General features: G+C 38.8%; 1 protein-coding gene and 1 long non-coding RNA gene across 2 annotated transcripts in view; one reads left to right on the forward strand and one right to left on the reverse strand.

Annotated features, from left to right (window-relative positions):
- The window catches only part of si:dkey-12l12.1, a 70,345-nt gene that overhangs the window by 26,947 nt on the left and 16,840 nt on the right, over positions 1-26,558 (forward strand). Inside the window, exon 4 of the mRNA XM_048266576.1 lies at positions 11,730-11,771. Coding sequence (XP_048122533.1) covers positions 11,730-11,771 — 42 coding nt within the window. The remainder of the gene's footprint in view (positions 1-11,729; positions 11,772-26,558) is intronic.
- LOC125309561 lies at positions 22,225-22,918 on the reverse strand. The gene is made up of 3 exons (XR_007196145.1): positions 22,902-22,918; positions 22,755-22,822; positions 22,225-22,242 (listed from the first exon to the last, which is right to left on the reverse strand). It is a non-coding gene; the product is annotated as an uncharacterized LOC125309561 (long non-coding RNA).

Below are 26,558 nucleotides of genomic sequence, written 5' to 3' on the forward strand. Positions count from 1 at the left end.
TTTCGTGGAATTCCGTTCATGGGGGGCCACACAATAAATTAATTTATGTTACTATACACCAACTGGCCTGTAGGTGGCCAGAGACAGTTTTCTGTGAATACACAAACAAGGATTCCCGGGACACTGAAAGACCGGGGTACACGAAACTTGGTGGGCATGTAACCCCACATGGATACTGTAGCATGGAACCATCGCTTTTAGTTTTGATCTGTAGCCCCCCCGCTGGACTGGACCCCCCGAAAGGAGGGTAGGGCAGACACAGTTTTCTGAGAACCATAGGGCCTAGGATGACCAATTTTTTGCGTATGTTTGCCTCCAGGGGTCATGTAAACCCATTCCATATGCACACATGTAACAGATACACACGCACACACATACATTCACAGTAATCCTACGTATGACACATACTCACACAGTAGACATATATACGCATGCATGCACATGCACACACACAGGCACATAAACCGGCAAACACACAAGCACATACACACACACACACACACACACACACACATGAACATAAACATGTACATGCACACAATTCAGAATTTCTCAGAATTATGAACAGGCAAGATGGGGGTGGGGTTGTATAAAATGAATTTTACATGTGAAATCTATGAACTAATCATGTTTTGGTACTTGTTGTCTAGCAGATACCAGTGAGAATTGAGTGTGCACAATGCAATTTAGTGATAGAATCAAATATGCCTTTCAGCGAGATTTATTTTTGTGGAAAAAATGTGCTGGACTGGGCGGCGGTCATATTTTGTAAAAATCTAGTTGTAAATATTTCAAAAAGTATAAAGTTCACAAATATGAAAAATACATAGAACACTATCTGTAACTTGTAGTTATGGAATGGGTTGACATGGCCCTTTGAGATCAACATACAAAAAAAATGGTCTTCCTAAACCCTACGGTTCTCGAGATATTCACAGAAAACTGTGTCCCTCCTTTCGGGGGGGTCCAGTCCAGCAGGGGGGGCTACAGATCAAAACGAAAAAAGGAGGTTCCATGCTATCCATGTGGGGTTACATGCCCACCAAGTTTCGTGTACCCCGGTCTTACAGTGTCCCGGGAATCCTTGACGGAAATTTGGACATGCGAAAAAGAAAAGAAAAGAAAAAAAAAAACCTATATGGGCGGCGGTCATAATAAAAGAGCGAACAGACTCTCATTTTCCAAATCTTATACCAAACCTAACAGAAGCATTTTCCTATCTAATTTCAATTTATTTAAGTTAATCAGTGTCTGTGAACTTTCAGAAGTACAGTGTGCAGTGCTTCGACTTTGCCAGCTTCCCTCACGGTCCGCGCACGGGATCACGCGGCATCACGCGACTTTAATTTGTATTTTTCCAGTGACGCTGCAACAACTGGCAGAGGTCTTAAGTGAGCAAGGTGTCTCGTAAATAGAAATGGAGCTGGAAAACCCTACCACAGACTTCAATACAGACTTTAGCAGACTGGTTTAGAAATAATTTAATAGCCAGAAATATGCCTGCCCTGCCCTAATAAAGAAATATTTGATTAACGGCGAGTGAATCCCGTTTGCAGCCGTAGAAGAAACGCAGGACAAATTAAACATCCTGGTTTTCTCCGAGTGCAACGATGATAGACAGACATCATTTGGACAAAATATAGAGCATATTAACCTCCGTTGCTCAGCCAAATGCCTTCCTGTTACGTCCTGTTATCACGGAGTTATAGGCTTATAAACCATTTTGATGGTCACAAGTTTACTTCATTAGCTTTTATTTTTTGATTATTAAAGAGTGTTTTTCATTTAAAGGCTTGACTTCGTGCTTAGAAGAGCATTTAGTGCTCTCCCCAATCCCAGACGTTCACATTGCATGTTTGTTTGTAATGGATGCAACCGCGAGATACGCTTGTCATAGGCGCCGATACCGTGGATGCTCCGTCTCTCTCCACTGAAAACATCGAGCACCCACGTGTGCCAGCTTACAGTCCCGACTAAATTTACATTATTTTAAAATCAAACATCGCAGTTTATGTTAAATTCAGCATCTCTCATAATGTGATTGGATATGTTGCTGTCAATTCCATACTACTCCATATACTAACCACTAATGAGAGCGTCTCTCGTATGAAAATTCCTGACACTTCCCACCTGAAGAATTAACGAAGGCTTTTGTCGGGTCTTCAGTTCGAATGTTTAAAATGTATATAGCCCTGAATATCATTTTAAAAGTAGTCTGACAAAGCTTATTGTTTTGTGACACAGCTAAACACTGGTACCTCATAGAACGTCTATAACATAGCCTAGGTGGTTGCAACTCAGAAAAGTAAAGCAGATAGAAAGAACTCACGCAAATCTAACCTACAACACGCAGACAGCTTCATGCGCAGGGGAGAGAGAGCACACGCGCGCACAGTGCTTTATGATTGTTGGCTTCTGATGGTATTTTGCTAATTCACTGAACTGCATTAGGTGACACAAATGGTATTGCCTTTATCTTATAACTCCTTGTCTGAGCGACTACCAGGCCTATGGTTTTTAAAAGTCAGACATTTGAAAATTAAGAATGTTTATTGACTTGAAAAATACACAAATTTTTGCAAACTCCCTTCATTCAACCCTTGAAGACATTGCGGTCTGGTGCGCTATGTAGATCGTTTCACGATTCATTTAATTTTCAGAATTTAGGTCTACTAGGCCTACAATAACGCCATCACCAAATACATCTTTTATTTTTAGTTGATCAACCACAAAGAGTAGCATAGGCCTACTGTGCACAGTGCACTGACGACTGTAGCAGCCCAAGGTAACCAGTTGTTGTAGATGAGAGGCAACCCCTTGTTTCAGATAGCCTGGACAACATGTTACCTGGGTGTTGCCCACGTTATTAATTAATGGTAGCCTACAATAGTTAATTGATTCGTGTAACATATTAGTTGGCTCAAAGAGTAGGGAATCAGGATGGAGAGAGTCGCACGCGTGTGTTGCTTTTGTGGGATCGAATCCAGTTTAATGCTAGTTTTAAAAACATATATTTTTTTACGTCTTTTGTCCGAGTGGCTGCAATGTAGCCGAGCGCTCATGGCGTATGAAAAGCGACTTCAAACCGCCTAAAACAACTTGTTGCATTGCGTTAAGGCCAGCAGATGACAGCCGCCGTTGCACAGCAGTTACCAGTCCCCTGTCCAAGAGTTTGAATCTGGGTTAAGATTTTGACAACAATATTGACATCGTTGTTTACCTAAGTTTATCTTTTGTGCAGATCATATTATCAAAATCAGAATCAGCCTTCTTGGCTTGGTTTGCGTAAACTAACAAGGACCCCCCCCCCCTCCCTCCATGAAAATCAAAGGCTACATATTCTCAGCTGACTCGTCAAAAAGTGCGCACCACCTTATTATTATCTGCAGGTGTGTGACTTTTACTTACGTGCACATGGCTGCAAATTGACTTTTAATTTATGTATTTTCTGCCTAAATATATTTATAATTATTAATTTGCAAACAAATAACTGGCGTCAGTGACGTCTTTGACATGAAGATCCCTGGAACTATGCTTCTACTAGCATTCTACCACAGGTCGAGAGGTGTAGTTGTAACTACACAACTTTACGATAGTGGTTGCAAACGTTCGTTGCTACTATGGTTTTGGGAAACACTAAGGTAGTGTAACGATGCATTGGACTATGTAAGTTCCAAATATGAATGTAATTCTGCGGCATAATATGATGTATTTGTTTATTGTACAGAAAAATAAAAATGACATGTCAAGCAGTCAATTGACTACATTGCAGTCAAGAAGTAGGGCAAATTAATTTACGAAACCAAAACGTGGGTCATAGTTGTCTAAGCCTCTATAGCGTAGCCTGTTAAAAACGTCGCAGAAGCCTACCCAAGGCTACAGATTAATTCTGAACAGTTATTTCTCTACTGGCTCAATTATCACACCACTGTTTTGATTTGCGTAGTTGCGTTACCCCAACACCTACAATAATGTAGACAGCAAATTTCGATTTTCGTTACCACCGTGTAGTCAAGCCTTAAGCCATACCCAAGTAGCCTAAATCGAGGTAAATCGAGCTTTTTCAGAAGGGGCAGCAGGCAGAGCGATGTACAGTGGCAGAGCGACGCACAGTGGCTGAAAGTGGTAGTAAAGCTTAACGCAGCTTCACGCCTCGTAATGCGTGACTGAAGTGGCCATTTGAAAGCGATGCCCACTGTAGTTCATGACTTTCTTTTTCACTATGGTATTAAAATAAAGTCACACAGAGGCTAAATCCTCCAGTCATTTTTCAACATCGGAAAGACAAGAGAATACACTAAATTTAAATATTTTTCCTAATTTTTTTCATTGTGAGATTAAATCACCAACAGATTATGTTTTATACTGGTTTTTAGATAGATAGATAGATACTTTATTGATCCCCAGGGGAAATTCAACTTTAGCAGAGGTGCCAATAATTCTGGAGGGTACTGTACCTAACAGCTCATGACATCCTGCCAGCTGCTGCATCTTCTGGTGAGACAGAGTAGCAACGAGATGAGAGGTATGACATGACCAGTGTTGCCAGATTAGAAATGTCGAAGTATCGTACCAAAACCTCAAAATTATCGTTTTTTGAGACAAATTATCGTACACGAACCAAACGCATAAAATATAGCTATTTTCCAAATTTTACAGCCAATTTAAACAAGCTGTGTAATACACAGGTTTCCCGTTTACCAACAAAACTAGATGCACGCGCAGCCGTGAGGCAGAAGACGCTTGGTGGCCGTCCACAATGTTATAAACTTAACCTAAATAGTCGGCTGCTGTAAGCTACAATCGGATTTTATTGTATACCCCTGTTGTCTCAATGATAATAACATCTCATTTCAGACTATATTTCAAAGTTTGCCGTTCATTTGCATTATTAATATAACATCGTATTTTGTCATTTTTGGCGAAGACATGCATTCTGTTAGGGAAATTGAACATATTTAACATTCTCTAATCGTGATTTCGAATTGGTGCAGTTTTCTGCACAAAAACTAATTTTATTCTTTTGCTCTTTTGCATTGCTCTATGCTTTTCTATGGTGCTTTCTGCCTCTTGGTTGCGCACGCATGTTTTTGTGACGTTGCATAGAAATCCATGTATACGCTCACACTAACTGGAGGAAGTCTGGCTACTTAACTTTTTTTTTTTGCCAAAGTGTAAAAGATATGCCGACAGTCCACATTTTGAACTAGACCATAATTAAACTATGATACAGAGAGAAAAAATCCACAAACTGTAGTGTAGTGTTGATGTGCGGGCGACACCGTGTGGTGCCTGTGTGAGTGTGTGTGTGTGTGTATATACGTGCAGGCAGACGAGCCTGCGAAATGATTCAGCGTCAGAGAGAAGCGGTAGGATGTGTGTTTGGACGAACGACTGAAAATTGTGAAATTATCCTACATTATGGGATTTTTTTCATTATTGATTGTACATTGTACAGAGGTCAAAATTATCATACAAATATGATAATTATCGTACATCTGGCAACACTGGACATGACACGGAAACTTTGGCCTATATTCATTTCTGGCCAGCATCGTTCAACAATCACATTGGACAAGGAAAGTAGGCCTACAAATTAATTTACTAGCAAAAGGTTGCTAGGTTACGGGGACGCTGGCGAGACACGCCGCTCCGTCTGGCATCATGTTTTTGTTTGTTTTTATGTAATGTTTGTAATTTTATGTAATGTTCTGTTAATTTTTTGTATTTATTTTTCTAGTTAAATGTAATCACTCTTTATTTATGTTATTTTCGATCGTTTTTGTGTTATTCTTAGTCATTTTTTTCTGATTAACAAACTCGGCTGACACCGTCAACAATGTCAAGTTAACGTTAACGGATACGTTCCATTGGGCTGATGAGTGCATTGGCTAGCTGCCTTGTGTCCCTCATCCATCTGTGACGCTGCACATCTAATGTCTAGACAGAGGGATTGCTCAGGGCAAGGGCCTAACGTTAATCTGCGAGAGATCTGCAGCTGCCACGACCACCGAGCTGTGGCTGACGTGTGAGCTGCCATCCTAGCATCTACCGTTAGGTGCCTGGAGTCTGAATTGAGTGCTAAGGAACTCTGATGACAGCGTCAATAACCATGAAACAACAAACTGTCGCTGTCTAGAACCACCGAGCTGATAATCGGCAGGGTCGCCCATCACGACTTTGGACTGTCTTGTTCTTCAGTGCTCTCCAGACTGCCAGTGAATTCTCCTGGGTTGGTCAGTTATAAAGAACTTTGTTGGCGTTGCATCAGTTGTGAAGACACAGCTGTGCACAGTTTTCACGTGGGTCATCATTGCCCTTGGACATTTTCAGCCATTTTGGAAATTGGACTAATTTAACATGATTTTTTTTCTTTTGAAATTGATTTTCTTTTTTCTTTCTTTTTACTTTTTTGGGACACGTAATCCGAAGCTCTGCACACAGGCTACCTCGCCAGGTCCTCTATGGACAACTGCCTGCAGCTAGCAGAAGACCTGGTGGGCAAAAACGGCGCTATACGGACCAATTAAAAGAACCTCTGAATAAATGTAACATCAAGCCTGAACTCCTTGAGGTCAATGCAATGGACTTCCACTGCTGGCGCTCTCTGTGCAATGATGGGGTCAAGCATTTAGAGGAGAAACGGACGCAAAAATGGACGCAAAAATGGACTGAGCGGCAGCAGCAATGACACCTTCCTGCTGTAATAGATCAACTGCCTCAATCTTTTGACTCAGTCTTCACATGCCACACGGCAAGATATGCAGATCCAGAAAAGGACTCTACAGCCACACACAGTGGCACCTCAGACAGAAACGATAGCCACCCCCCTTTCCCCCCTCCCCTTCCCCAATTAGAGGCATTGTCATCTTCGCTTGCGATGGACTGCCTAATGTGCCTAACGGTGTCACGGGTACGCTGGCGACTACGCCGCTCCATCCAGCATCTTTTGTCTTTTTGTTATGTGTCTTGTTTGTGGAGCGCTTTGGGTTGCACTCTGTGCATGTTAAATGTGCTATAAAAATACAACTGACTTGACTTGACAAAGTAAATGCACTGAAAATCGAGCACACAAGTTAGAAAAAGCATTTGTTTATGTAGCCTCAATGTTGCAGGACATGACAAAGACGGTCGGCTGAGAAAACAGCTAGCTTACTCTGTCACTCTGTCCAAGTGGATATGCCTAGGCTATATGTAGCCTATGTATAGGTCTGCCCATAATATAGTTAAAGAAGGAGAAATGCAAATAGGCGTAAAGGATAGGCCTACTTTTAAAGGGCCATCAAAAATATAAAAATGTAAAAAAAAAAATAAACTTGTTGTTACTTAAGTAATTTATTCTGCCCTACAAAGGCAAAAGGCAGTAACTGACCAGAGTGTCAAACTGAGAAAAATGACTTTAAAGTTTTTTGTTTTGTCTACACAAATGTATTATAGGTAGAGTAATGAAAATCTGGTAAATTGTTGCCCTGATGAAGAAATGTGTGTATATAAAAAAAACTTGTGCTCAAAGTTGACCTTTGACCCTTATTTGTCAGATGCTGTACTCTGCCTTTGTATTATGTACTAAAAATAAGGAGTCGTGCAAAGGCAAAAGGCAGTAACTGACATATAATCAATATTTGCTACCAAAGAGTATGGTAACTGTACTTGTACAAAGCCAAAGAACAGTAACTGCAGTTGTGGCTCTCTGCCATGGTTGCTTGTATGGTTTTGGGAGTTACGGTGAACACAACCCTCTATTTTTTTTTTAAAAAACAGTCAAATTGAGTATAGATATTTATCCACATGATAAAGGAAGTCTTTAATATCCCAAAAATGCAATTACTGCCTTTTGGCTTTGTAGGGCAGTATTAATAAACTTCTTTTTTACTTTTACTTGAATAGATTTCTTAGATGGTAATATTTACTTTTACTTTTGCAGGGAGTAATTGTACTTTTACTTGAGTATAGATTTTCAGTACTCTACCCACCCCTGCTCACAAGGCAAGCAGTAGCTAACCATAGTTAGCTTTACCGAGCAAGGATAATAACTTTTTTTCACAACAATCGCGCTGTTAAATAAAGTTAACATGTCAACTACAAAAGGGTTTGGCAGCCACAATCATTTTAGGTACTGTGACTGTAATGTAAAGTTATGTCCCTTTCCTTTTGTATCGTAAAACCCGTGCGACATGTACGAATGAGTTGCTAGCGCAAACGCTAGCAGGAGCTGTCTTGTTAGTGCTGGACATTGGTCTAGAACATGAGAACACATCCCTCACTCTCCCTTGTTGGATATGGTCAATACGAATTAATAATAAAAACTTTAATAAAGTAAAGTTAGATAATAAAAAATGTAAGTAACTCACCTATTTCAATTTCAACAAGTGACGTTGCGTGAATTGGTGACCGGATTGAAGCAGCAATGTAATCTAGTGTGTAAGAGCATTGCATCGACATTACAATGACCAACACAGTACAAATGCAAAAAAATACATGTCATCTCATCTCAACTATGGGCACAGCCATGTTTGTCGTATGGTCGTGCGACCACCTCGGGGTACCCTCAAGAACGTTGGGCATGCCTGTGTGAAATGCCACAAGAAAGCTGGGTAATTTACACTTTCCAACTCGGGCAGGGGATTTTATGATACAAAAGGAAAGGGCCATGCCTGTGTGAAATGCCACAAGAAAGCTGGGTAATTTACACTTTCCAACTCGGGCAGGGGATTTTATGATACAAAAGGAAAGGGCCATTACCTCTCAACCGTCCTGCTGGTTGCACCAGGCAAGCAGTACGTTGTGGTCCACTTAACAAAACCCCGAATAGTAAATACATTTTAACTCATCAAACTGAACGCAGAGGTTTTTGGCGGCCGTTGCTTCGCTCAGACCTAATTTGAACCGTATTACCAAAAGCTCCATTCATTTTCACATAGAGATTTTTTCTTACGAACCAGGAAGCGTTCCAATGCTAAAACGCTAAAAAGTTTCCGGGTGGCTACCACTCTATTTCTGCACAATTCTCCAGATGCTCAATGAGTACAGTATATCATGGTCCACCATATCAAAAGCGACACTTACTGTAAGTCTAGCAAAATTAAAACAGAACAATTTCCAGTCAGCATTCAATAACAGGTCAATGGTCACTTTCAGCAGAGCAGGCTCTAGTGCTCTGCCCTGAAATTCGATTGAAAAGTCTCATAGATATTGTTGTCATGTATAGATTAGATTTTTAAGAGTGCGAAGATTTTTAAGAGTTAAAGTGAAATTACTTTTTCTATTTTAATTTTTATTTCTTTAACTTTGCTTAAAAATGGTATGTTATAAAAATGGTTGATATAGGCCGATAGTTACTTAAAACCTTCACCTCTAAGTTATGTTTCTTTAAAAGAGGTTGGACTATAGCTTGTTCGAAACAATCAGGATCTATGCCAATAGCTAGGCTGGAATTTATAATAGCCAGAAAATCAAAGCCGAATGTATCAAAGATTTCCTTGAAAAAACAGGAAGGAATTACATCATTTGCAGAGATACTGTAGAACATTTCATATGTGAGGCAATGTCAGACCAGTGGCGTAGCCAGAAATGTTCAAATGGGTGGGTACAGAAAAAAACGGGTGGGCAAAGCCAATTTGATTGAACATAAGAGAGGCCTAGATTAGATACACCATACAAACATTAATCATAGGCATGTTGTATTTATGACATAAAAGTGGAAGTTATTGAACACATTTGATCACAGCTGACAAATTACGCAGAAACATTTTCAACCACAGCAAAACAATGCATGAATGTAGCTTCGGCGCCTCACATGAAACACAATTGAGACAATAGATTGACCATATTGGACAACTTTTTACTGCATTGCCATAAACAAAGTAAAGGCAAAAAAGGTGTTTCTTTGTCAAACAAATTGGGATGCGATGTGAGCCTTGAATTGGATGGCATGCAGGAATTTGCTAGGATCTCAAAACCGGATTATGAAAATACTTTGTCATAGAGAAACACATGATAGCGTTAGATTATAAACATGCTTTGCCACAAAAAACGTGGGGTAGCCTAAGTCAAGCTATATGAAGTTATTATTTTGCTGTCACTTCGTCTGTTTTATAACCCAGAAGGATGTATCAAATGGTATCAAATGATAGCTCTATGTCTCCTCTATCATCTGACATGCATGGCATATCTATCCGATCACAGGTTCTCGAGTAATTCAAACGAGTAATGGGTGTGCAGGGTTGGTTTTTGTACATTACATTATTTTGCAGTCACTTCGTCTGTTTTTATAACCCAGAACGATTGATATACTTGGTACTAATGGATAGCCCTATGTCTCCTCTTTCATCTGATATGCTTGCCATATCTATGCGAGCACGGGTTCCCGAGTAATTCAAATGAGAGTAGGTGTGCAGGTGAACGAGACTGTAAATATGATGCAATTTGATTTAATTTCATGATTTGTTTTATTTTCATACTTGATCGTACAGACAAGTGCGTAGTCTCATTGGAAAGCTCCACTTCTGCTCTGTCACGCTATATAGGTTTCATCAGATCATCTGGTCAACAGATTGACCATTGGACAATCCCACTGCAAAGCTTTTTCATAGGCATGCTACGTTTATGACATAAAAAGTTGAATATGAACGCATTTCATCACAGCTGACAATTACGCAGAAACATTTTAACGGAACTGCTGGCTGTTCGCAATTGGACTGATTCTTGAGCTGTCATTGGAGTGCTGACTTGCGAGTCTTTTTTAGATGGTGAACTTGAGCAAAAGAAAGCCCTTTAATTGGACAGGCAAGATTGACAAGTGGGCGGCCCTAGGCCCATTCAGGCCCGCCCGTGGCTACGCCTATGTGTCAGACAGATCAGAAAACGAGATCACTTCAAAACATTCAAAGGCCACAGTAGCTGACTTATACATACAGGTCCTTGGTCCATAAATAGAATTATTGAACCTGATATTTTCGACTTTGCTAGTAAAGAACTTTAAAAACTCTTTAAGTTTTTACATGATGCCTCAGGGCCAGTACATGGAGTAGGATTTAGAACTCAATAAATGGTCTTGAATAGAAACGCAGCTTTGTGCTGGTTTATTGCTATCAGCAAAAAAAATCTCAAATGACACCTGAAGCCTGTAAATTTTCCATTTGCGATCCACACTCCTGTCTTGCAGTTCTAATAGCATCATTCAGCCAAGGTTGAGACTTAAACCTGGAGTTTGGTGTTCTAAGAGGAGCAGCCACATCCAATGCAGAACCACGGTTAGCTATAAAATATAGGTTTGTGTGAATGAAAGGCTGTAGAGGGAGATAACCTCCTTGAGCAGTGTTGTGCAATTTGAATGGCTATGTGTTGTGAGGGAAGTGCAGTGTGTTAAACATTACTGATTTGTGGTTGGGAAATGCAATGCCCATTACATCAACCATACCCACATTAAAACCATAGAACAAGATCAAGAGTGTGCCCATATTCATGAGTAAGGCCTTTTACATTCTGGATAAAATGAAAAGAGTCCAATACATTATTTAATTCAGTGACCATGGGCTTATTTGGGCTGCATACATGTATATTTAAGTGTCCCAGAATCAAAACCCGATCATACTGCACCGTTACTGAGGACAGTAGATCGGAGAACTGCTTGATGAAGTCTTGCTGTTGTGTTTCTTCTTGTCTTGTCTGCTAGAAGCAAATGGAATTTTAACTACAAGTTAACTTCTTTCCACCTCTTGTCTTTCTAGGTCACAAGGGTGAAGAGAGATGACCGGATAGGACAGGAAAAAGTAAGTACATTTTTACCTGATTGGAAGCTTGGATCATTTTATTGACTGTCTTTATTTAGTGGAACTCTTTTTAATGCCCAATGCTAATTTTAACCAATCTGAATTCAAGTTAGTAATCATGAATTTTTCAGTTTTCAATGCCAGACTGAAGGTCTCTATTTACGCTTCATACAGTATATGCTCCACTACATGCATCTTTGGGGGTCTCCTCAGCTAGCCCTAGTAAGTTTAGGCCACGTGGACAAAAAAGTTCAAGTTCAAGTTTATTATAGCTATTTCAACAATATAACTAGATGTAACGCAGAGCGGTACAAAATATGACCAGTCCAGCACATTTTTTTCCACAAAAATGTCACATTTGTCAAATTGTGTTCATTTCCTACTTTGTTCCTTTTTGTGTGTTTGTAATTGAGTGTGTGCAGAGTGTGTGGTTGTTTTTGTGATAATGTGTGCTTCTGTGTGTTTATTGAGTGTGTGCGCCTGCAAGTTTTTGTGTGTGTTTTGTGTGTGTGTGTGTGTGTTTGTGTATGTAGGTGTGTTTATATGTGTGGGTGCATGTGTAGTGTGCTATTCAACTACTTTACCAATAACCTAGCCCATCTGTTACAATAATGCATACAGAACTGGTTTCTTCCTTCAAAATAATGTAGGGCACTAGTGAATCACCATCATTTAACAATGTTAACAAACATCAAATGTAAAGTATATATAGAAGGGTTAATGTAACAACAACATATTACAGTTATAGCATTTTTCTTGACACTCAGGGCCAGATGTACGTACATTTGCGAACGTAGCGTTATCAGCGTGATGGACAAACCGCAGATTGCGAACGCTGTCAGACCCAAGTTTCCATCGTATTTATCCTTTCTCCGTCGTATCCGCCTTTCTCTGCCTTTCTCCGCCCATTAACGCAATTCACGAACGTCCACAACTGAATGGCAGCGCCTATACAAGCGCAGTTGAATGAAGTTAACTGATGACAACATTAAAAAGAATCAAACGTTTAGCGATCATGAAATAATACCATAATAATACCATGATAAGATGTCAACAAGCAGGGAGATAATGAAGATCATTAGTTTTACTCAAACTACTTGTGCACGTAGGCTATGGAAGATTGGTCAAATCTAGCAATAGGAAAGTTTAAGTGAATGACGTGAAAGTAAGATATTCGAAAGGCCAACGAAAGTTAATTGCTTTTGATAGTAAAGACTTACAAAACTGGTGCTCTAAATAGCGATTCTGTTGTCTTTGAAAGGTTCTCTTATTGACGCATTGAACTGCAATTTGGATTAACACCTGCTTTTACAAGGCGGAAGTATTTAGGCGCAGAATAGACGTGCGCTTTCAGGAGCAATCTTTGTACATACCGCGGAATACATAATTAGGCGCTCTTTACTCTTCCCCTCCCATCTTTTTACGCTAAACTCCCACTTTCCCCTGCATCCTCCCATGAATGCATATGCATGACATAAAAAACGCAATCTGCCACTTTCAGCTCCCGCGACAGGCAGTTTGCGCTTTTACATCATTGCGGCCTGTTTGTACATACCTCACAATCATTTTACACGCACGTTGCGAAACAAATACGCCTGAAGTGGGTGCAAAAGCGTTAGTACATCTGACCCTCAAAGTGCTTCACAGGAGAGGCTTTGAACCAGATTTTTGCCAATTGGTTCGTTCTGAACAGATACAGTATTTTAACGTTTCCGGTTTTGGTTCCCATCCTAAAATTGACGTTCCCGAACCGGTTAGAACAAAAAAAGTTCCTGAACCGGTTAATAACGTTCCATGTCAGCTGTATGTATGCTTTCAAACTGGCTATTGATAGTCACAATATTGTCTTATAGACTCTATCCTACAGCAAACATAATCAAACACTAGGCCTCTGCTTTTTATAAGCTGCACCAGTGTCTTCCTATAGCCTTTAGCCTGAATTTGTATTTATTTATTTAACCTTTATTTAACCAGGAAAAGTCTTATTGAGTTACAGTAACTCTTCTCCCAGGTAGTCCTGGCCAAGACTGGCGGCAAAAAGTTACAAAAATATATATATACATAAAAGACAGGACAAAGTTACATACTACACCACAAATCTCTGTACATGCACTATACAAACACAATCAAGACATTACACGTTACGCATTTAACCCAATCAGTGAATTAGTGAAACACAAACAGCACACAGTGAACACACAGTGAGGTGAAGCACACACTAATCCCGGCGCAGTGAGCTGCCTGCTACAATGGCGGGCTCGGGGGAGCAGTGAGGGGTTAGGTGCCTTGCTCAAGGGCACTTCAGCCGCAGCCCACTGGTCGGGGCTCGAACCGGCAACCCTCCGGTTACAAGTCCAGAGTGCTAACCAGTGGGCCACGGCTGCCCCAGAAGGGCACCAGTTAAAAACAATTACACTATTCTGTCAGAGTTGACTTTAAAAGATTTTTTAAAGTATTGAAAGATGGAAGTGATTCTAGATTTAGGCTGTTTTGAAGTTCATTCCAAACTTATGATGAGAAAGCTGTTTTACCAAGTTCTGTTCTTGTTGATGGAATAACTAATAATTAGTACTGTCAAACGATTACATTTTTTAATCGTGATTAATCGCTGAATTCCTATAGTTAATCATGATTAATCACATATTTTATCACATGATTAAAATTCTATTATTTTGCATTTCTTAACTTTCCAGGCATCCATATTGACAATATAAAGCAATTATTGTGTATCTTGATTGGGATTCAAATGAAAGCAAAGCAAGTTAGCCTACTTTATTAACTTAACTTTAGACGTAGGTCTATTTGATTATTTCAAATCAAATTTCAAAAGATGTGCAGCAGGCCTTGAGGCAACACAATATAGGCCTATTCTTCAGAAATATAGCTGATATAAACTGAAATAAATGCTGCCGCAGAAGTGCATGCACAAAATGTACACACATTATAAAGGCCATAACAAACAGAAAATACTATAAGTATAAATACTATAACTTATTCATACTATATTCATTAGGGTCCGAGCACTGAAGGGCGCAAGGCCCTATTGTTTTTGTAAGGATTATTAGGGCCCGAGCACCGAAAGGCGCAAGGCCCTATTGTTTTTGTAAGGATTATTATTAGGGCCCGAGCACCGAAGGGTGCAAGGCCCTATTGTTTTTGTAAGGATTATTATTATTACAGTGCATGAAAATGCACTGTACTGTTCTTCCTAGGCTTCTTATTACAGTGCATGAAAATGCACTGTACTGTTCTTCCAAGGCATTTTATTATTATTACAGTGCATGAAAATGCATTGTACTGTTATTCCAAGGCATTTTATTATTACAGTGCATTTTCATGCACTGTACTGTTATTCCAAGGCTTTTTACAGTGCATGAAAATGCACTGTACTGTTCTTCCTAGGCTTCTTATTACAGTGCATGAAAATGCACTGTACTGTTCTTCCTAGGCTTCTTATTCTTATGATTCTTATTCTTCTTCTAACGCACTTAATGCAGCTTCAACCGTTTAACGTAGAAACTTCATTCAAACTATGTTACGTGGGTCTTAATTAGGACATGGGTGCTAAGTATTTTTCAGCTTTGTAACTTTTATACTTTTTAAACTATTAATTAAAAACTAATCAAAATTTCCCCATTGACTTAAAGGAACCGTATGTAAGAAAAATATTTCAATTAATCATAAAATGGCCCTGATATGTCACTAGACATTAAGAAATCATGTTAATTTCAAATACTTATATCACTGACAACAGTAGTCCGGCCAGGATATTGTCATTTAAAAAGTGAAGTTGCAGCCCTCAACTGATGTTGATGTTGTGTTTTGTCATGTCATGTTGTGTTTTGGCCTGATGCGCCAACCTCCACCTATCTACTAATCACGAAGTCAGTAGTGTTTCGCCATCAGGGTTGGCAACCTCGAGTCAGGGGGGAGGGGGATGGGATACACCGCTCTTCCGTATTTTGAAAGTGATTGCAGTACCAGTTTTGGCCACAATCTTACATATGGTTCCTTTAACATTATGATTATGACATCACAATACGTCCGTTAAGCAATTAGAATCCTATGGCAGGTGTTTTGGCCACCTGGATCAACTGCCAGTCTCAGGCTTTAAGCATACAAACTGGCCCTATTAAGACTACACATCCTGTTCAACTGCTTCCTCTGCCAAAAACTGTTTCAAAATAAAAGTCCTCACTACAATATGTCACTGTTAAACAATTTAACCCTTTAAACTACTGAACTTTTTAACTGTTCAGCCATTGTAACTGTTACTTGTCATCAACTATGACTCCTGCCCACTGTAGCTAGTTAGCATGGTTAGCATAGTTAGCATGTTAGCATTTTTAGCAAAACTGTTAAAACTGATTAGCTAAGTAACATGGTTAGCATAGTTAGCATGTTAGTTAGCATTTTTAGCAAAACTGCTCAAAATGATTAGATAAGTTAGCTAAGTAGCATGGTTAGCATAGTTAGCATGTTAGCATGCTAGTTAGCATTTTTAGCAAAACTATTCAAAATGATTAGCTAAGTAACATGGTTAGCATAGTTAGCATGCTAGTTAGCATAGTTAGCATAACTACTCAAAATGATTAGCTAAGTTAGCTAAGTAACATGGTTAGCATAGTTAGCATGTTAGCATGCTAGTTAGCATTTTTAGCAAAACTATTCAAAATGATTAGCTAAGTAACATGGTTAGCATAGTTAGCATGCTAGTTAGCATAGTTAGCATAACTGCTAAAAATGATTAGCTAAGTTAGCTAAGTAACATGGTTAACATAGTTTACATGTTAGCATGCTAGTTAGAATAGTTAGCATACCTACTAAAAATGATTAGCTAAGTTAGCTAAGTCACATGGTTAGCATACTGATTATGTTAGCATGCTAGTTAGCATAACTACTAAATATGAAAACATTAGCTAAGTTAACTAAGTTAAGTAACTTGGTTAACATTATTATCTTATTATAACTGCTAGCAAACATTAGAGCCATTCCAACTGTCAGTTATCGTCAATTATCTACCTAAATAATTTAACCATTTAAATTATCCACCTATTTAACCGTTCAATCATTCCAACTATATTAGTAAACTATGACTCCTACCCACTGTAGCTAGTTAACTAAGTAACATGGTTAGCATAGTTAGCATGCTAGTTAACATTTTTAGCAAAACTGCTAAAAATGATTAGCTAAGTTAGCTAAGTAACATGGTTAGCATAGTTAGCATGCTAGCTTGCTAGTTAGCATAGTTAGCATAACTGCTAAAAATTAAAACATTAGCTAAGTTAACTAAGTAAAGTAGCTTAGTTAACAATATTATCTTTGATACCATAGTTAGCATAACTGCTAGCAAACATTAGAGCCATTCCAACTGTCAGTTATCGTCAATTATCTACCTAAATAATTTAACCATTTAAATTATCCACCTATTTAACTGTTCAATCATTCCAACTATATTAAACCTCATCTACCTAGCAACCAATATAGTTTGTTTTTACTCTGTATGATATTTTACATCATATTTTTTGCATTTTCATTCATTTCATTTGCATTCTTCTTCTAACGCACTTAATGCAGCTTCAACCGTTTAACGTAGAAACTTCATTCAAACTATGTTACGTAGGTCTTACTTAGGACATGGGTGCTATGCTAACATGCTAACTATGCTAACCATGTTACTTAGCTAACTTAGCTAATCATTTTTAGCAGTTATGCTAACTATGCTTTTAGTTTATAGTTTTGCCTTAACTCACTTAATGCAGCTTCAACCGTTTAACGTAGAAACTTCATTCAAACTATGTTACGTAGGTCTTACTTATGACATGTGGGCTTTGTATTTTTCACCTTTGTAACTTTTATACTTTTTAAACTATTAATTAAAAACTACTCAAAATTTCCCCATTGACTTAACATTGGGCCTTTATGACATCACAGCGATTAGAATCCTATGGAAGGTGTTCAGGCCACCTGGATCAACTGCCAGTCTCAGGCTTTAAGCATACAAACTGGCCCTATTAAGACTACACATCCTGTTCAACTGCTTCCTAGTTTCAAAATAAAAGTCCTCACTACAATATTTCACTGTTAAACAATTTAACCCTTCAAAATACTGAACTTTTTAACTGTTCAGCCATTGTAACTGTTACTTATCATCATCTATGACTCCTACACACTGTAGCTAGTTAGCATGGTTAGCATAGTTAGCATGTTAGCATTGCTAACATTGTTAACATTTTTAGCAAAACTACTAAAAATGATTAGCTAAGTTAGCTAAGTAACATGGTTAGCATAGTTAGCATGCTAGCATGTTAGTTAGCATAATTAGCATAACAACTAAAAATTATTAGCTAAGTTAGCTAAGTAATATGGTTAGCATAGTTAGCATGCTAACATGCTAGTTAGCATTTTTAGCAAAACTGCTAAAAATGATTAGCTAAGTTAGCTAAGTAACATGGTTAGCATAATTAGCATGCTAGCATGCTAGTTAGCATTTTTAGCAAAACTGCTAAAAATGATTAGCTAAGTTAGCTAAGTAACATGGTTAGCATAGTTAGCATTTTAACATTGTTAGCATGCTAGTTAGCATAGTAACTTGGTTAACTTTATTATCTTTGTTAACATAGTTAGCATAACTGCTAGCAAACATTAGAGCCATTCCAACTGTCAGTTATCGTCAACTATCTACCTAAATACAGACTAGCTACCGACTCAAACAAAGTCTCAATCCTTATTCTTCTGGATTTGAGTGCGGCATTTGACACCATTGATCATAGCATCCTAATTCACCGCCTTGCGAAGTGGGTGGGTCTCTCTGATAATGCTCTAAACTGGTTTCAAACCTACATTACTGGCAGAGATTTTTATATCAGTCTAGGAGATCATGTATCTGAAAAACATGACTTGCCTTTTGGTGTGGCCCAGGGGAGCTGCCTTGGTCCCCTGCTATTTTCTATATATATGCTTCCATTGGGAAACGTCATAAGTCAGCATAATGTAAACTTCCACAGCTACGCAGATGATACCCAATTGTATCTTTCTGTGGAGCCAACTAACCCAGATGGCCTTTGCTCCCTCACTGCATGCCTAACCTCCATTAATCAGTGGATGAGCAAAAACTTTTTGAAACTAAATGATGACAAAACAGAGGTACTTCTGGTTGGACCAAAACTAAAGCGAGATATTATTCTTAATAATCTGGGGAACTTGGCACACCAGGTCAAACCAAAAGTAACAAGCCTCGGTGTCATCTTAGATGCAGAGTTAAGTTTTAAGCCCCATATCAGTAAAGTTACTCAGACAGCCTATTTCCACTTGAGAAACATTGCCAAAGTGCGGCCCTTTTAACTCAACAAGATGCAGAAAAACTAATTCACGCCTTTATCCCTAGCAGGTTAGACTACTGCAATGCACTTTTCACTGGTCTTCCCAAAACATCTAAAGAAATTGGCACTCATACAGAACTCTGCGGCTAGACTTTTAACTAAGACTAAGAAGAGAGAACACATCACCCTGTGTTGGCTGAACTGCACTGGCTCCCTATTTCCTATAGAATTGATTTTAAGGTTATGTTAATTACTTACAAAGCTCTGAATGGCATAGCACCTTCATATATCTCTGAGCTTTTAATATCTTATCAACCACAAAGGAAACTTAGATCATCCAATTCTAATCTTTTAATCATTACCCAAAGTGCTCCACAAACAAAGTGGAGAAGCTGCGTTTATCCATTATGCCCCCAAACTATGGAACACCCTGCCTCTGTACATCAAGCAGGCGAAGTTCAGTAAATATTTTTAAAAAAAAAGATCTGAAAACATACCTGTACAGGAAAGCTTTTAGTTAACTCATCTTATCCTGTAGACTACATTTTCAGATTATTCTACATCTGCTACTATTGGGGCGCAGCCAGCCAGAAGCAGATGGGCTCCCCTATTAAGTCAGGTTCTGCTCAAGGTTTCTTCCTGGAATATGGGAGTTTTTCCTTGCCACAGTTGCCATATGGCGTGCTTGTGGGGGGTAAGAGGGTTAAGGCTGCCAGTCTTCTGACGTCATTTTCTATATTTTTGATATGTTGCTGAGTATAACATAAACAGCAAAGAAAAGTGATTGATAATGACTGACTGACTATTATTGTGTTACATGCTTCAAATGTAAAGCACTTTGAGCTACATTCTGTGTATGAAAGGTGCTATACAAATAAAGCTTTATTATTATTATTATTATAAATAATTTAACCATTTAAACTATCCACCTATTTAACTGTTCAGTCATTCCAACTATATTAAACCTCATCTACTTAGCAACCAATATAGTTTGTTTTTACTCTGTATAATATTTTACATCATATTTTTTGCATTTTCATGCACTGTATTTCCTTCAGGAAATGCTTTTCTAGTTATTATTATTATTGTTATTCTACTTTTTTGCTTTCCTGTTTTTGAGGTGGTTAACATAATCGAAAAAGTCTTGAAATTTGGCACACACATCAGGTGTCACACAAAGCAGCTAGGTAAAAAAGCTTGGCCCCGGGCATGGCCCATAGACTCGCTAGCGCCCCCTTAAGCCCCCTTAGATGACTGATCCCGTGGTGGGCATATACTTTCAGCTACACACACCAAATTTGGTAGGTGTGTGTATCTCCCCAAGATGAACAACTTTCGTATGTACAATGCATTAGCCACGCCAAACAGGAAGTGAGGTATTTGGGATTTTGTGCAGACTAATATGTGATGAAATATGTGATGAATCATGATGCCAAAAGAGGTGCTTCCCATGGGTGAAAACGCATGAAATTTGGCACACACATCAAGGGATACAGTGAATAGACAGGGATAAAAGCTTGGCCGCGGGCGTTGCCCAGGAACTCCATAGCGCCCCCTTATGTCACTGTGACTTGTGGTTGGCATATAGTTTTAGATACACACACCAAATTTGGTGGGTGTATGTAACTCCCAAAAACAAACAACATTTGCCATTAGCCACGCCCACAGGAAGTGAGGTAATTGAGATTTTGTGCGTTGTGGACATGATCAATTTTAACGTACTCCTCCTAGACGGTTGATCCGATTCATGTCAAAGTTGGTATACATGACGCCGAGATGTTCCTGATTATAAATTGTGAAGCTTTTTTTTTGATATGTTGTAATTTCACAAAATGGCGAAATTATTAATTTTAATGCCCTTCCACATAAACAATAAATGTGTCATAATTCACAATGCATGGCTTGAAATGTTTTAAATTTCACAGGTCATTGAAGACCATGTTAATAATAATATTCACATGCCCGTAATGCATGTTTGGCATAGCGCCACCAACTGGCAACAGAAAGAATGACACTTATGCTGATTTCACATGATCAATTTGAACATACTCCTCCTAGACGGTTTGTCAGATTCATTTAAAATTTGGCAAACATTATGCCAAGATGTCGCTGATGTTAAATTGTGAATGGATTTTGGAATGTTGTAATATATTTGATATGATTTTAATATCTCACCACATAAACAGAAAATGTGTCATAAATCACAGTGCATTGAATGAATGGTCTGAAACTTCTCAGGTTAATAGATATCATGATTATGATGATATCCAGACACCCAATGGGCCTGCCTGGCATAGCGCCACCACCTGGTCAAGCAGGAAATGTGCCAGAAATGGACAATGCCTTAAGTGATTGATCTGAAAGTTTACAAACATTTTGGATATCATTATTGTGATGATATTCACATGTGTAATTTCAATGCCTAACATAGCACCACCATCTGGCCAACCAAAAAGTGTATCAGAAATGTTCTTTGCTTAAAATGAATGGTCTGAAATTTCTCAGGTTAATTTATATTATGATTATGATGACATCCAATGGGCCTGCCTTGCATTGCGCCCCCAGCTGGCCAAGCAAGTAAATGTGCCAGAAAATAAAATGCAAAAACAAATAGCACACACATCAAATATGTACATTTCGCGAACGCACCACGTCGGTGCTTTGTTGGATTCCGAAATGTCACTGGTTGCAGCCCGCAGGTGCTCGGGCCCGCCATTGCCGCTTGCGGCTATATTTATCTTTGAGTTCAGTTGAAAAGAATGGAATCTAATGTAAATGAATGTCGAAAGCAGAGTGCATCGCACTCATGTCGGCATTGGTGTCCACAGCAATTTAAAACACCATTAAGCAGACCGCCGGGAGTTCAGAACTGCTTTGGTGTTTATCTCCACGACTACAGGAGGTGGACTAGGAGGAAGTAAAGTTCTTAGAATATTTGCTACTAGGAAGCTTTATAACAGCATTTATGTGGCCAGTTATTCTAACTTCGATGGAAAAGGCATAACCAATGAATAATTGTAATAAATATGGCTATATTTATTTATTTAAAATAGCATCAGCGACTGTGACGGACTTGGGCTTGATGTCGGGCTTAGGTTGCCGTGGTGCCGCTCGAAGTCATCCAATGCTTGGCCTGCTGAAGTTCCTCTCTGAAACAATACAAACATATATGATGTAAGCTTATTTCTATGAACAGTTTCTTTACTTCTTTACATAAAAATAGTGGATCAAAACATAACAACGAGTGTAAACCGGAGAATCAACCTAGAGGATGAATTCCATGAAAACGCTACATTTACTATTAATCACGTTACCAACGTTCATACAATTTCACCTGAATTTCACTAGGGCGCAAGCCATGGCGCGAGCCCGCATTAGCCAGCTAGCCAATCCTACAGACTTCCCGTATAGCGCTAGCCTACAGCTAACAGAAGTAGCCAAACTATTTTGGAAATAGTATTAAACTATAGTAATATTAGAGATCTACACTGCTGGTTAAGACATTGAATATAAGTAACTGAACGTTGCTTATCAAATAAAACTGACTTGACTTGACAGACTCCGATTGGTTTTATAAAAATGTAATTATCATGGTCTACATCACGCATTCGATTCTACATTTTCAAGTTTACCAATGTAGTTAGCAAGTAGCTCTGCTTACCTGAGCTTCGTGGTGAAAAGCATAACGTTGAGCACTGGCTTCACGTCGGTTTTCACTTCTGGATTGATCTTTGATATAAAATAACTTATTAGTATTGAATTTGATTACATTTATGAAAGAATTGAGCGATTTCAAAGTATTTAGTACCTTTTTTCCTTTCGGACATTAGGCTTGGGTTTCCTTCAGTGTCAAAGCGTAACGACAAACTGAAGTTGGCATAACAACAGCTGACTATGGTGTGCGTGCGCCACCCTGAGGTCAAACTATGCTACAACATCTTTAATGCTGATAATGGCTCAATAGTAGGCTAACCATTTCATATGGGTTATACCCTCCCGTCTTGAATCAGCATCCCTTCATAAGCTAGTCTGGAGCTCAAATAGGATAACTATCATAGTTATAGATCTACTATCCTTTCAATTGCTTGGTCAAAGTTTTCCAAGAAATTATGGGCAAATGAGATAAAAGGCTTTCCTCACGGGGCGTATCGGAAGCGTTCAGGAGGTTGTCGAGTTTTATATCCCTATAGTTACAGTCCTTTATTGTTTATTTGCTATTCTCCTATATTCATTGTTTATTATAGATTAGGATATTGCTTAAATGGATAAACTGAAGTAAATATGACATGTAATTAAATGTCATACTGACTAAAGACTAGTGAAACAGCTTGTGTGTTACTTTGCACTATATAGTCAACAGTTCAATGTCAACGTCTAATTACTTCAAATCAATATCATGCAGCAAAACCTCTCTTAATAGAATGTACTTGTGCTTTAAGAATAAAAAAAATATAATTTTGTAATTGTCTACTCTCCTGCTATCTCCACACTTTCTTGGAGGTTTACAGTTACCTGGGTGGTACAGAAAAGGTATTTAAATAATACACTATAATTAACTAACTATCAAATCCTGTGCATTCTTGGCTAAATGTAGCAACAACTATTGTACACCAGTTCAATGGCCGAATGTGTAGTAGGCTAGCTCAGCTTTCTCAAAATTCAAGTTGAGGCCCGGTCATGGCAGACTTTGAAGTCATAGGGCCCACCTACACATGCCCCCATCAAACCATTATTATGATTATCATTACAACAATTACTTTTATTATCCTATAGTTATACATGCAGTTTCATTTCAAAGCAGTCAATGTTTACAGTGCTATAGTTATGTTATAACATTGTTCACGAAAAGTTTGTGAAAACATGCACATCAGAGGACTGCTTTAGGCTACTAATGTAAAATATAATAAGAATAGTTAATTACTTAAGCATGGTTGCATTAGATCTAAAAACAACAGCAATTATATGAGTACTATTGTTTTGGGATGTTTCCCGCATGCAATCATCATACTCTGGTAGGCAAATGGAGAAACAATTGACATGCTTTTTAATGAAATGCATTCATGCATTCGACGAACGCTCACACCATAATTTAATTGTTTGCTCCATGTTTAATGACAACAAATTAGCAAGTATTTCTGTTCTTCCTGATTACCATTTTTTTCTGTCGGCCCGCAGTTGCGCAATCAATTGCGCACCAGGCTTATAATTTCACTCCGCGGACCAGCAGTCGCACAATTGCTGGTGTGCTCACAGTTTTGCCTCTGGTTAACATCAGACGTGTCTGGCATGTTTTGCACACATTTTCCCCTCGTTAGTATTTGGTGTAAAAATAACACCACACCAGCACCTTCATTCAATGTTGAAAGTAAGTGTCAGATACGTGCATGAAAAAACGTTGTGATTTTCACCCATTTTGAACGTGTAATTTACGTTGTTTTTTAGTTGGTAATAGTTGGTGTAAATTGAAACCGAAATTGCATCTTCTGTTGACGTTGGAATCGGTGCTAGATGCGTTGGGTTTTGCACGTGTCTTTTGGCACCAGGTTACAACGTTCAATGGACGTTTTTAACAGGGTTATTTGTACTGGTGCCAGAAAACACGTTGAAAGAACGTACTAAACACGTCTGTTTTATTTGAAACCAAAATACAACCTAAATAAAACGTTTGTTTTGGTTCAAATAACGTGTTTTGCTGCTTGGGTATTGACAGAACTTTATATCAAGACTTTCACGAACCATTATCAGTGAATGATGTTGACAAACATTAAAAATCCTTTGTCTCATTAGAAACAGAGACAAAATATTAGGCGGTCGGCTGAATGGTGTTTTAAATTGCTGTGGACACCAATGCCGACATGAGTGCGATGCACTCTGCTTTCGACATTCATTTACATTAGATTCCATTCTTTTCAACTGAACTCAAAGATAAATATATCCATTCATATCACGAAGGGTATCTCTGGGTGGACTTAAAATCCGTCTGAATAATAATAATAATAATAAAAGTTAAAAGTAGATACATACCTTCCGAAATCGCCTGATTTCCACTGCATGTTGACAGCTGCTGGACTGCATGAACGGTTGAAAGAATAACGATTTTCCCCGAACTCTGAAATAACTATGCAGCTGTGTTAAAGTTACCCTGGTGCTGGGTAGTGTGCTCACGTCAGGTGGGGGAGAGGAGGGGCGCTGTCCTAAACTATCAACCCAACAAGCTGGGTTACAGAAAATAACCCAACATGAGTAAAAACAACCCCACACAATGACCCAACAGTTTCAACTCAGCGTTTGGGTTGAGAAAATAACCCAGCATTTTTTAGAGTGTATGATCCACTCAGCAACATATCAAAAATATAGAAAATAACATGTCATAAGACTGGCAGCCTTTACCCTTTACCCCACAAGCACGCCATATGGCAACTGTGGCAAGGAAAAACTCCCATATTCCAGGAAGAAACCTTAAGCAGAATCTGACTTAATAGGGGGAGCCCATCTGCTTCTGGCTGGCTGCGCCCTCCAATGGCAGCAGATGTAGAATAATCTGAAAAAGTAGTCTACAGGATAAGATGAGTTAACTAAAAGCTTTCCTGTACAGGTATGTTTTCAGATCTTTTAAAAAATATATTTACTGAACTCGCCTGCTTGATGTACAGAGGCAGGGTGTTCCATAGTTTTGGGGCATAATGGATAAAAGCAGCTTCTCCACTTTGTTTGTGGAGCCTATGCAATGCTTCTATGTGGCAACAACAATCCTTCAACAATCGTGAATATTTTGTTAAATGCACATGCAGAGGAGGGGCAGGGAGTTGACTGTGCCTACATTCATGACACTCCTGTTAGTAAACTGCAAGAGCAACAAATAGGAACATAATGGTCATATTAATCCCATAAACACACAGATAACTCTTACACCAACCTTATTTTGTGCCCTTTATTCACGTTTGTTTCAAGATTTAGTAAGTATATAAGCCCTTTTCGCTCCCCACTTCGATGCAGCATAGGTTTCCATTATATCCAAACAGTAATCTTTCCCCTAAAAGGGGGTGTGTACGTGCAGCACATTCAACGTTCCATTCCATTCATCTGTGCGTAGTTTCCGGCCTAGCTGTATTCGGTGTGGTGTTGTAGTTGTTCTAACGTTAGTAGTTGTTCCAACAGCATGTGAAAAAACTACAAAGTTTGTTAGACCAAAAAGAACGTTAATCTTGCGATAAAAAAATTGACACCGTTAAAATAGGTTTGCATTAACGCCGTTAATAACGCGTTTAACCCTCTGTACCCCGTAACGGCCGTCGCCGTTGTTCTTCCCCGTAACGGCCGCGAGCGGCCGGTGTTTTTTCATGGATGAATACAGGCGATCACTTAATTTCTACAGCTTATGTACACTACAGATTATATATTATAGAATATTTTAGATCCCCTTCGATGTATTGTCATAATCAAACACATATGTTTGTATTGATTT

Source organism: Alosa alosa, chromosome 16 (assembly GCF_017589495.1).
Source record: "Alosa alosa isolate M-15738 ecotype Scorff River chromosome 16, AALO_Geno_1.1, whole genome shotgun sequence".
Taxonomy (NCBI): Eukaryota; Metazoa; Chordata; class Actinopteri; order Clupeiformes; family Clupeidae; genus Alosa; species Alosa alosa.